The sequence below is a fragment of the Saccostrea echinata genome, unplaced genomic scaffold (assembly GCF_033153115.1).
Source record: "Saccostrea echinata isolate AGI-Se365-2 ecotype Australia unplaced genomic scaffold, CSIRO_AGI_Sech_v1 ptg000015l, whole genome shotgun sequence".
Classification (NCBI taxonomy): domain Eukaryota; kingdom Metazoa; phylum Mollusca; class Bivalvia; order Ostreida; family Ostreidae; genus Saccostrea; species Saccostrea echinata.
This window is the reverse complement of record NW_026889764.1, coordinates 3,188,346-3,200,860: the sequence shown is the minus strand read 5'-3', so window position 1 is coordinate 3,200,860 and position 12,515 is coordinate 3,188,346. Positions and strand designations below refer to the sequence as shown.

At 33.7% G+C, this 12,515-nt stretch overlaps 1 protein-coding gene across 1 annotated transcript; it reads left to right on the top strand.

Annotated features, from left to right (window-relative positions):
- The first annotated feature begins 9,171 nt into the window (after positions 1-9,171).
- LOC133187991 (uncharacterized) lies at positions 9,172-11,743 on the top strand. Its single transcript, XM_061323382.1, has 5 exons — positions 9,172-9,423; positions 9,499-9,675; positions 10,452-10,657; positions 10,753-10,984; positions 11,307-11,743. Exons 1-5 carry the CDS (start codon positions 9,393-9,395, stop codon positions 11,741-11,743), a joined length of 1,083 nt encoding a protein of 360 aa, XP_061179366.1. The 5' UTR covers positions 9,172-9,392.
- The last annotated feature ends 772 nt before the right edge of the window (positions 11,744-12,515 follow it).

Genomic DNA, 12,515 nt, shown 5'->3' with positions numbered 1-12,515 from the left:
TGAAAGAGTGTTTCTTGTCGATGACTATACATATTCCGTATGTGCACATGTTTTTTTTTTATATTGCTTTATAAGAATAGAATAGAGGTCATTTCCAAATTAAGGCCTCATGGGGCATGACATATAACAATTATGATTGCACATAAATACATATAAAACAGATTAAGTAACTTATAAGCTCATTGTTCAGTCTGTATATTAAGATAATGATATGATGACTGGATACAATGTAACTTAGAGAATCAACCCATAAGTCAGTCAGTATAATATATTATAATGAATAGATATGCAACTTGAACACAAGATGTGTTTGTGAAACACTGATGCCCCCGTATGGCAACTCATAACAAAGGTAAATCTTTCTCAAATGCAAATCAAATATGTTGGTACCGAAAGTAAGGTCTTGTGTCAAGGAATATACCTGTGAAATATGAAAACCCTAGCAGCAACCACTGACTAGATATGGAAAAGGTTAAAGTTTTTCAAAAGTAAGTCAAACATCAAGGTCAAATTCAAATGATCAAAATTAATGGTGCCCAAGGAAAGGCCTTCTCACAAGAAATACACATGTGAAATATGAAAGCCCTAGCAGCAACCGTTCAAAAGTTATATCCAAAGTTAAAGTCTTTCAAAAGTAGGTAAAATTCCAAAGTCAAAGGGACAAAGTTGTTGGTATCCAAAGTAAGGTCTTGTCACAAGGGTTACATATGTGAAGTATGAAAGCCCTAGCAACAACCGTTCAAAAGTTTTGGCCAAGGTTAGAGTTTTCTAAAAGTAGGTCAAACTCCAAGGTCAAGGTCAAAGGGTCAAAGTTGTTCGTGCAAAAAGGAAGGTGTTATCACAACAATTACATATGTGAAGTATGAAATCCCTAGCACCAACTATTCAAAAGTTATGGCCAAGGTTTAAGTTTTGCAAAAGTAGGTCAAACTCAAAGGACAAGGTCAAATGGTCAAATTTGTTGGTATCCAAAGTAAGGTCTTGTCACAAGGATTACAAATGTGAAGTATGAAAGCCTAACACCAACCGTTCAAAAGTTATGGCCAATGTTAAAGTTTTTTTCAAAGTAGGTCAAACTCCAAAGTCAGGGTTAAAGTGTCAAAGTTTCTTTGTATTGAAAGGAAGTTCTTGTCAAAAGAATTACACATGTGAAGTATGAAAGCCCTAGCACCTATTGTTCAAAAGTTTTGGCCAAGGTTAAAGTTTTTTGAAGGTAGGTCAAACTCCTAGGTCAAGGTCAAAGGGTCAAAGTTGTTGGTATCCAAAGAAAGGTCTTGTCACAAGGTGTACTCATGTGAAGTTTGAAAGCCTTAGCATCAACTATTCAAAAGTTTTGGCCTAGTTAAAAGTCTGAAAAAAAAATTGCAAAAGTGGGTCAAACTCCAAGGTCAAGGTCAAAAGGTCAAATTTTTGGTACCCAAAGAGAGATCTTGTCACATGGAATACACATGTGAAATATGAAAGCCATAGCTCCAACCAATCAAAAGTTATGGGCAAGGTTAAAGTTTTTGCGGACAAACAGACAGACAGACAGAGAGACAGACAGACGGACGGACAGGGCAAAAACTATATCCCCCCAAATCTTCGATTACGGGGGCATGAAAATGATGTGTTAAAAGATAGTAAACTAACCTAAATTTTTACTTATTAACATTTATGCAACATAGTAAATGTAATATTATGAATAGAAAATAGGTTACATCAGTGGTTTTAGTACATAGATCCCTGGTTACTAAAAGATAGCAGGATGCATAAGAGAAGAGTCATGTTAATTATGCTCAATTTTGCTCGAAGAAAATTGTACCGGCACATGTAAATTTATAAAGATAATGACAAGCTTCATAAAAATCCTTACAAACAGAGATACAAAGCAGGTCCTAGTAAATGTTCTACAAAGCCTCTTTCTTTACTCCTCACTAAAATATTAAAACAGAAATGAAGGAGAAACTTTAGGAGTATTGAACAACTATACTCGAGAATTGGTGTAAATCAGATGTGGATACTTAAAAATTCCAAGGAATTTTTAGAAAATTTGAAACCACAAATTTTACCAAAACCAATAACATTAACACCTCAGGAATTTCTAGGGGTTCGTGTTTTATGCCCTCTTTACATATTTGTCTTGTTTGAGGATTTTTTTTTTTTTAGATCGATCACTGTTCGTTATCTTTACCTTTTACATGAGAAGAGGAAAACACTTGTTGTGGCCTTTAAATCGACATTTAGATATATCAACAACGTATTATCAATTAACAATATTTTCTTCCATTCGTACGTCAACTCAATGCATCAGAGTGAGCTTGAAATAAAAGATACCACAGAGACTGACACATCTGTTTCATATTGGTTATTTTAGTAGAAAAAGGCGTTAATGGTAACCAGACAACAAAACTTTATGAAAAACGTGATGAATTCAACTTTTCTATCGTCAAGTTCCCTTTCTTATGTAGCAATATACCCTTAGTACCTGCATGTGGAATTTATGACTCCCAGAGTTGATAAGATACGCAAGAGCATGCTCTACTTATGATCAAGTTTTAAAAAGAGGTAAGCTATTAACCAACAAGTTAATAAAACAAGGATTTCAACAGTCTCGTTTTAAGTCATCATTTTGCAAGTTCTATGGTCGATACAATGACATTAGCTGCAAATACAATCTATCATTAGGTCAAATGCAGACTGACGTTTTTCATACTAATTGTTAGGTCATTATTTTCACACTGAAATTTCTACGGATTTTCCCGTTTACCCGATCATGACAAGAAACACAGGACGGATGCGACCGGTATACAGGGGATGCTACTCTCGCCTCTAATGCTTTTGGAGATCCGTCTTTGCTCTGATTCCGATTTGTATTGTTTAAATGGACTATGAGCTCGAATAATGTTCGTTATTTCTTTATTTCATCTAAATTAAGTTAATGCCATCGCAAGTTGTTTCGCTATGCTTCCATCAAAGACAAATATGTCTCTAATGCTTTCTTCAAACTCTCTGCTGAACACCCTTGAATGGTGATTGCTGATGTTAAGATGGAAATGCAATTTGTTGATGAATAGGATGTGGGCTATTTTTTCTATTTTCAGGGGCAGATGTTGCCTTAACTAGGCTAGTCTAGTTACAGAATGTCCCTTTAGAAGTGAGGTTCACTGGTTGTCGCAAACGGATATATTCTAGCAATCTATAACGAATGTTTTCGAACGAATTACTTACAGTTCAGGGATTGTTCTAGAGGTTGTTGGTTGTTTTTTTTTCTTTGAAAATGGGGGAGTGTTGACGTAGATGAAAAATTTGAATTAAGTTCTCTTATCAGCACTTGTTGTGTAAAATTCTTTGAAGAATCACACTTCCCAAAATATTTGTGGGCGATGCGTGTGGTCTAAATTATCTGAAAGAAAAGTTCCCTGAGTTAATGTCTTCTGCAACATTTTTAGAAAATACTGGAAAATGCACCAGTTCATAACGTCACAATTAGCATTAAGGAAGTCGTATGAGAAAAACGATTTCTTTGAACTTAGTACAAAGAATTTCAACTATATCGATTTAGAAAGCAGGTATATAGTTTTAATTTCTTTCATCACTTTCATATTTCAGAATTATACAGTACATATTTGTAATAAAACTGTACCTTGTTCTTATCTTAAGCTACTTGGATTTACTTTTATATATCTACATTATTTTAATTTACCTTCATACTTTGATTTAATTTGAATCTTTGAAATTTTGACTTGTTCCACAACAGGTATGAGTGCATTCATTGACCGTATATGAATTAATATAAGTATCCTTACAAACAAACATACATAGCGGTTTCCAGTAAATGTTCTACCAAGCCTCTTTCTTTACTCCTCACTAAGATATTAACAGTAGTGACGGAGAAACTTCAGGAGGACTGCGCAACAATATATTCGAGAAGTGGTGTAAATGAGATGCTTAAAAATTCCAAGGTACTTTTGGAAAATTTGAAAACACAAAATTTACCAAAATTAACAACATAAAAACTTTAAGACGTAAAACTTTTCAACTTTATATACAACCATTCCCCACGATAAATTAAAGTCCAGGCCTTTTGATATCATTGACAGCTGTTTTTTTTTTCAATAAAAATGGAACTTGTAAATTTACTTACCTTGTCATTGGTCATTTGAAAAATTATTTTGTTAAAAAACATTGATTGTACACATACTCTGAAGTTGATATTAAAAAGATGTTCGAGTTTCTGATTGACAATATCTATGTAGGTTTTTGAAGACCAGGTCTTCATACAATCATGAAATTTCCATGGGTACCAATTGCGCCCTGTTATTAGCAGACCTATTTTTGTATTCATATGAAGCAGAATAGGTTCAAAATCTTATACATGAAAAGACGAAAACACTTGCTGTGGCCTTCAAATCGACATTTAGAAATATCGAAGACGTATTGTCAATTAACAATGATTATTTCCATTCTTATGTCGATACGATATATCCTGGTGAGCTTGAAAATAAAAGATACCTCAGAGTCTGACACATCTGTTTCATATTTGGATATTTTACTAGAAAAAGACGTTAATGGTAACCTAAGAACAAAGCTTTATGATTAACGTGATGACTTCAACTTTTCATCCGTCAGCTTCCCTTACTTATGCAACAATATACCTTCATCACCTTCATACGGGGTTTATATCTCTCAGTGGATTCGATACGCAAGAGCATGCTTTACGTATGAACAATTTTTAAACGAGGTAAGTAATTGACAAACAAGTTGATGAAACAGAATATCAGCAGTCTCGTTTAAAGTCGTCATTCCGTAAGTTCAATAGTCCATACAATGACCTTGTCAGCAAATACGATTTATCATTAAGTCAAATGCTGACTGACGTTTGTTAGGCCATTATTTACACACTGAATTGTCGTCGGATTTTTTTCCTTATTTCCCGATCATGACAAGGAGCACACGGCGGGTGTGACTGGTCGGCAGCGGAAGCTTTTGGCACCTGATTCCACTTCTGATGTTTTAGAGATCCGTGTTTGCTCTGCTCCAAATTTGTATTGTTTAATGGACTTTTGAGCTTGAATACTGTTTGTTATCTCCATAGTTTTCAGTCGCTCGCGTGGCGGAGTGGTTAGAGCGTCTGCTCTAGAGTCGCGAAGTAAGGAGTTGATCCATACGTCGCGGGTTTGAATCCCACTGTGGGACGTGGAGACCGGTCCTTCGGATGAGATCGTATAAACCGAGGTCCCTTGTCGCAGTAGGTGCTGGCATGAAAAAGATCCCTCACCGCTCAATGGCCGTAAGTGCCGAGTATAGGACAAAATTTGCAGCTCTCCACCGGCAAATGGTGGCGTCTCCATATGAGTGAAAAATTCTCGAGAGGGACGTTAAACAAAATACAATCAATCAATCAATCATAGTTTTCATTGTTGGAAAATGACATTTGCACAATCCTTCGATTGATTGATTGTATGTTGTATTACGTCCCATTGGAGAATTTTTCACTTATATAGAGACATCACCATATACCTGTGAAGGGCTTCAAATTTTGACCTTTACTCGGCACTCAGGGCTATTGAGCAGTAAGGGATCTTTATCGTGCCAACGCCTGCCGTTACACGGGGCCTCGGTGTTTTAAGGTCTCATCCGAAGGACCCGTAACTTTTACTTCAAAGTGCCGAGCGCATGGCGAAGGAATAGTTGCTACCATTTTTTATCGACTTAGGTCAGTCGCGGCCGAGACTCGAACTCACGACCTCCCGATTACGGAGCGAGCGCTCTACCAACCGAGCTGCCGTGAACGGTCACAATCCTTCGAAGGGATAGGATTGTTTTTTTTAAAGTCGACGATTTTTTCCTCCACTTTGGAAATTTTCTCATCGGCTTGTAGAATGTTGATTCTGGGACGGCCCGTGTAACACTTAACAATTCAAATTTCTAAAATTATTAAAAGTTTTAGAATTTAAATATATTAGTTCAAATTTCTAAATTTCAAAAACGCAAACTGATTTCGTATATTGAAATTTAATATTTTAGTTCAAAAATCTTAATTTTCGAATTTCCAAACAGGTTTTAAATTTTTATTTTATTTTTTAGATTGTTACCTTAAATATTCAAAATTCAAATTTCCAAAATCGATTTTTGTATTTTTTAACTTTTGAGTTTTTAATCTACCGTTTGTTCAGAAAGCTTACGCTTAACAATATAAAATTCAGTACCATTTATCAAACTTCTTAATTTCAACTTTCAAACGTTTTAGAGTTTTTGAAATTAAGAATTTTGATTCAAACATTCAAATTTTAAATATCCAAAATACTTTTTACATTTTGAGTTTTTAGATGTTTACTTCAAGTATCCAAAATATCAAATGCTTTAAAATTTGTTGTCATGAACAGGGCCTTGACTAGTGATAAATGTATGCAAACAGTTAGTGTTGATTCAATTTGTTCAAATTATGCCCCTCAGGGTAAGATGGAGCCAAAATATGGGATCAATTTTTTAAAAAGTAAATTAATACAGATTATAAGGATTTCATTTTTGAAACATTCTTTCAGAAAATAGAATTAGTGCAGCCTCCGTAAGATGTTTGATTTAAGTTAGGTTATATCATGGTCTTTAGGACTTGTCAGATTTGTCATCTAGGCATATTTCATGAAGCGCCCTAGCAATCTCAATTAATAATTTTCATTTCGTTTCGAAAATGTACATTCCTAAATATCTTTTACCATTTTGCGTGAACAATCATGCACTTGTGTTATCGATCGTGATCGCTCATGTTAAACTTATAGAAGCGTGAAGGGTTATTCGTGTATCGGGCGTGAGTAATCAAGAAAATGGCATTCAAGTCAATTTAATAGTTGGTTTAGTTAAAAAAAAAACAGCAAATGTAAATATTATAATTTACCAGGATCGTTTCCAATATCCTTCCGACTCATTAGTTTTTCTTATGGCAGTCATTTGAAATGTAAAGTATTTGGTTGTGAAAACGTCATTTTAAAAAAAGTTTGCATCCGTTAATTTATTAAAGATAACCTTAAATTCTTACTTTAGTTATCTAAAGTCTTCGAAAGTACACTAATCAGTTGAATATGCATATATATACATCTTTTTAGATTTGCAATATTACTTTGATTAAATATGAAACATTGATAACATGATGATAAAATGAGGTATTTGCAAAAAATAAATACGTTAATCAAATTATTATATAAGTAAAACATCACAAATATGAAATTAAGAATAAATGGTACAAAACAATTGAAATGCAAAAGTCAAAAATAAAGTATAACCATTAAAAGAAACAACAGTATAATTGACCAATGAATTGTCTTTCGAATCCATTGACAATAGTAATATACAGATCCATATCAACTAATATTACGGGTCAGTATTATATTGATGCATGGTTTGCAACATTTCTTAAGCTTAGTTTGAAGGTAACTGTCACTCAATGAGACTATGGCTAGTCTAGCTCTGGGATTATGAACTACATTAACTTTTATGGCTGGAGCACAATGTATGAATGCACCTTGTTTGGAATCGAGATAAACATGGACAATTTAACCTATCCATATCTATTCTAAACTTCATGGCAGCAATGTTCTACAAAATTCTCGAAGTGTGTGAGACACGTAACATTATCTATGAAACTATAGCCAATAAACATAAAGCTTTCTATTATATCAGACGGCAATGTTTGTCATTCCAACAGCTCCAGAAGCTTTTCTTGAAATATGAAGATAACGAACAACAAGCAAAAGTCCATTGAAACAATATAAATCTCTAAAAACATCAGAGGTAGGATTAGGTGCCATGGAGTAGTGAGCATCTCCTGTTGGCCGGTCACACTTATCCTGTGCTTTTTGTCATGATTGGGTAAACGGAGAATTACGAAGACAATACAGTAAGAAAATCATGACCTACTAATTTTTTGAAAGAGATTGATCAGTCAACATTCGACCTAACAGATTGTATTTGCAAACAAGGTCATATTTTCGACCGTAGAATTTACGAAATGTTGACTCCAAACGAAATTGTAGATATCCTTGTTTACCATATAAACTATATAAAATTCATAAAGGCTTAAGTGTTCGTTCGAATCGTTTGTTTGATTCCATGTATAACAAAAGCTCAAAGTAATGGATAATATCTCTATAATCTATAGTAGAACGTTAAAAGGCATCCAACAGGAGGTATAGGTAAAGAACCGGGGCTCTCAAGGGAGAAAAATATAACATATATTTTAAGGAGAAGAAATAAAGCTTTTATTTTGGCTATTCAAAATTAGATAATTGCATTCGTTTGTTTTGCTTTGGTCTAACCTAATTTTATGTGTATTACAATAAATAAAGTAAAACTTGTAGAAATGATAATTCATTACATTTACCATGCACACCTTGGAGAGCTATACAAAACATCTGTTTAAATGACACAAATAACCTCAGGTCTTATCAAGTATCAAGAGTCACTCCTCATAAGACAAATTGAACAGTAAGTATTGACTCTAATTCATTAAATTATTATGTGGATTGTGAAATCCTACTATTTTATTTTTCAATTTTGATGCAGCAGTTTGTTTTTTATCTGTTGTAAGTGCAATTTCTATATTCAAGGCCTTAATATTCAGACATATTTTTTATTTTAACATATGATCAATGCTGAGAAACAAGAATATTGGAAGAGATCACTTCAATCATAAAATGACATATGAGATCATTTTATTGATATCCAAGTGATACTATTTAACAATCACATTACATTAATTTTTTTTAGTCAAAGCAAGAGAGTCAATTTTTCTTATGGCAATTTTAAAGTCTCTTCATACTCAGATTTCGAAGTTCCTTAATATCAGCTTCACATCATTAAAATGAGCATTCCTCTTATGTTCACAAAATATGAAAACTTTCATACATATATTTCTTAAATGTCAAAGATCTTTTCGCTATCACACTTTTTTAAAATAAAACAATGTCTTCAACATTACTTTAATTCTGTTTTACTTTGCAGGAAGCAAGATGTTTGCAACGTGGATTTGTATATTATCTGTTTTAGCAATAGGTTAAAATTTATATCATGAATTTAAAATTGGATCTCAAATATAAAATACATACATCAATACAAGATTTTTGTCGTATACTTTATTCCTTTGTTTACTTGCTACTTCTGATAACAATAGATATCATCTTTCAGTGATCCAAACACAAAGTCCTGTCGGAAACAACCAGGCTCCAATAGCCTTTACAAAAGGACAAACAATAGATGTCCATGTGTCGAAAGGTGAAAAAATTCCCTATAATAAAAGGATAACAGAGATCGGAGCAAGCTTTGATTCAGAGGGATCCTTTGTCTGCCAGACCCCCGGTCTTTATGCTTTCACATTCTATGGCCTCACTACAGAGGATTCTAAACTTTGGCTTGAAATGATGAAGAATGATCAGTTAATTGCATCAAGTAAGTTACATCAAATCTGCACACAATAATAATTTTTATCGAAAAGAACTATACGTCAAAATTTCTCTTTTGCAGTCTTTGGTCATACTATAAATGATTATGCTGACGCTGGAAATGCTGCAATAGTACATTTAAATACCGGTGACAAGGTGTACGTGAAAGCCCACGATAATTATAATCATGCACTGTTTGGAAAAATAGATCAGATTTACACCACATTAACTGGGGAACTCTTGTTTGCAGACAATTTGGGTTAGTGCCAATTTTTAAAATATTAAAATTTATTTAAAATCTGGGACTTTATATTACATGTACAATCATGTAGAAATTAAACTATGATATAGCTTTCTATTTGGATACTAGTGTTTACTGCCATTTTTAAAGATAATGTTTGTGAAACAATTCATTTTATATATTTGATATTTCCATTTGCACACATTACTTTGTATTGATTACACTTGTTTATTCATCAACTATAAATTTTAAATGTAGTTAAAATAAATCGTATTATTATATTTTCAACAGTGAAATACTGTAATTCATTTATTGAATAAATATGATATCTTGTTACAGCGTGAAAAGATATCAAAATGATTTTCTATCACAGTGTGAGAAAATATCAGAAATGAGGCAAAACTCTCGAATTTTCTTCCCTTCACGAAAACAAAATTGCAAAAAATATTTCCTGACCATTATAAGATAGAGAAAATAAATCATTCTGACAAAGACTAAAACTGCCAAAGCTTCTCCAACCGCTAAACTATGACGCCACAGTCTATGGCACTGGTACGAAAAGACAGAGTTAAGTAGAAAATGAAAGAAAATGTAATAAGCACAAAATTCAATCTTTTGTAGTTGAATATGGAATTTATTTCACTCATGAACCAGGATTTTGTGATAAATGTCAAAAACAATCCTGTCCCATCGTGAAATAAATTCCTTATATATACTACAAAACATTGAATATCCTCTGTATATTATTTGATCGTTCTAAATATGGAATATGACTTTCACTCATAATGCTCTAGAACTAGATGTTGAGAACTTCAATGGTCCTGTGGGATTCTCAGCTATCATGACCAAACACGCTTATATCAATGATGGATCAACGGTGATTTACGACAAAGCCATTACAAATATCGGCAGTGCCTACAACACAACAACCGGAACATTTACCGCCCCTTTTGAGGGAACGTACTTGTTTCACTTCCACGCACTGGCTCTTGAGGACAATGTTAGCATTTTATAAATTCTTTTATTAAAAGAGTATTGCATTTGGAATGACCACCAACGATTTAAAAAAAAACACTTAATCTTTTTCTTGGACAGAAATTCTGGCTGGAGCTTTTCCACAATGAACATAACGTAATCTCATCTTACGGATATACCGATGGATGTTACGCTGACGCAGGCAACACGGCTATTCTCCACCTTAAAAAAGGAGACATGGTAAAAACCAAATCTAGGCCTGGTACGAACACCAGACTTTATGGAGCCTCTGATGAATTTTACACGACATTCTGCGGAGCGCTTTTGTCACCAACTATTTACAAAAACAGTGGTAATTTTCTTTGCTTTCATGAATTGGAATTGAGAATGTCTTTACACCATATAATGTTTCTTTTTCAATCAATCTATATATTGCAAAGTATTTTCAAATTTAGGAAGATTTTCATCTACATCCTATTTCAACAAAATTTCAAGAACTTTAAAAAAATTTAAAACAGTAATCTATTCAGTGCTTTAAGTTAAAACTACATTAGATATACAAAAACAATGAAATAAACAGGGCAGATTTGTGCTACTGACGTGTTTTTTAAAAGTATTTTGAAAAGTTATGATCTAGATTATATATGCAAAAATGCTTCTCATCCTTCAATTAGGTCAGGCAACACAGCAGGAAATAGCTTTCTCCGCCGGTCTTACCCATAATGAGGCTTCTTCAGATTCCTCGAAAATGATATTTGATAGGGTTTTCCTCAATCACGGACTAAGCTTCAACGCAAACACTGGGGTGTTCACGGCCCCTGTTGCCGGTATCTATGTCTTTCATTACCACGCCCTAACGCAGAATGACAAAGCAGAGTGGGTGGAGCTGTACCATAACTACATTTACGTCAACTCTCTGTATGCCCATACTTCCGGAGGTTATGGCTCTGGAAGTAACTCTGCTGCCCTCGAGTTGGATGTGGGAGATACTGTGTATCTGGATATTCAACACCGTGGGTCCTTTCTTTATGGAGGCAGTGATAATATTTATTGTACCTTTTCTGGTTACCTTTTATCACCAATTGCAAGACACAACCCTGTTGTAGGATAAAGGCGTTTTTCTGAATTATTTTGCTAGTTCTCTTTTGTATCCTTGCGATTAAATCGACACTCAAAATAAACACTTATTAAGAATGCAGTACGCCATGTGTTATTTGTTCAGTGTCTGATTTTGTGCTGTATTATAATAAATGACTGGTATTATGATTCATAACAAAATGTTTTTTTGGACAAGACCTTAGATGATTCAATTAAATGATGTCAGCAAGAAAGATGATTGTGTAGGTATGTGACAAAACAATATAAATCATTATATATACTGATGAAAAAATGCTGACTGTGCATAGATGCAGAAAGAATAATAATACCCTTTTTCCATATCACACACTTTATCAGTCCGAGACACCAATATCAGCAGGCCGGAGGGTTGATGCTGGTCAATGGCTATATATAAATGGTGTGATATGGAAAAGGATGTGTATTATCATGTTTATTACATACTGAGTGATAAGAAAAAGGCTACATCTAATTCTGCAAGTGCAATAAAATGATCTTCAGTTAGCTTATTATAGCAAATAAAAGTAGTTTTAAATAAAATACAGCAAATTTTACAGAGAATATGTGCAAACAGAGGGTTGCTTTTACAAACACTGTTTTTTAATGTTGAATGAAATATGAATGTATTGACAAAATCAAACTGAAAAAGTTCCATTGACATGGACCTTTCAAAATATCAGAGGTGATATCAGGAGCCAAGAATAAGTAAGCAACTCCTCTCGATCGGCTAACACCCCGTGTGCTCCTTGTCATGATCAGGTAAACGG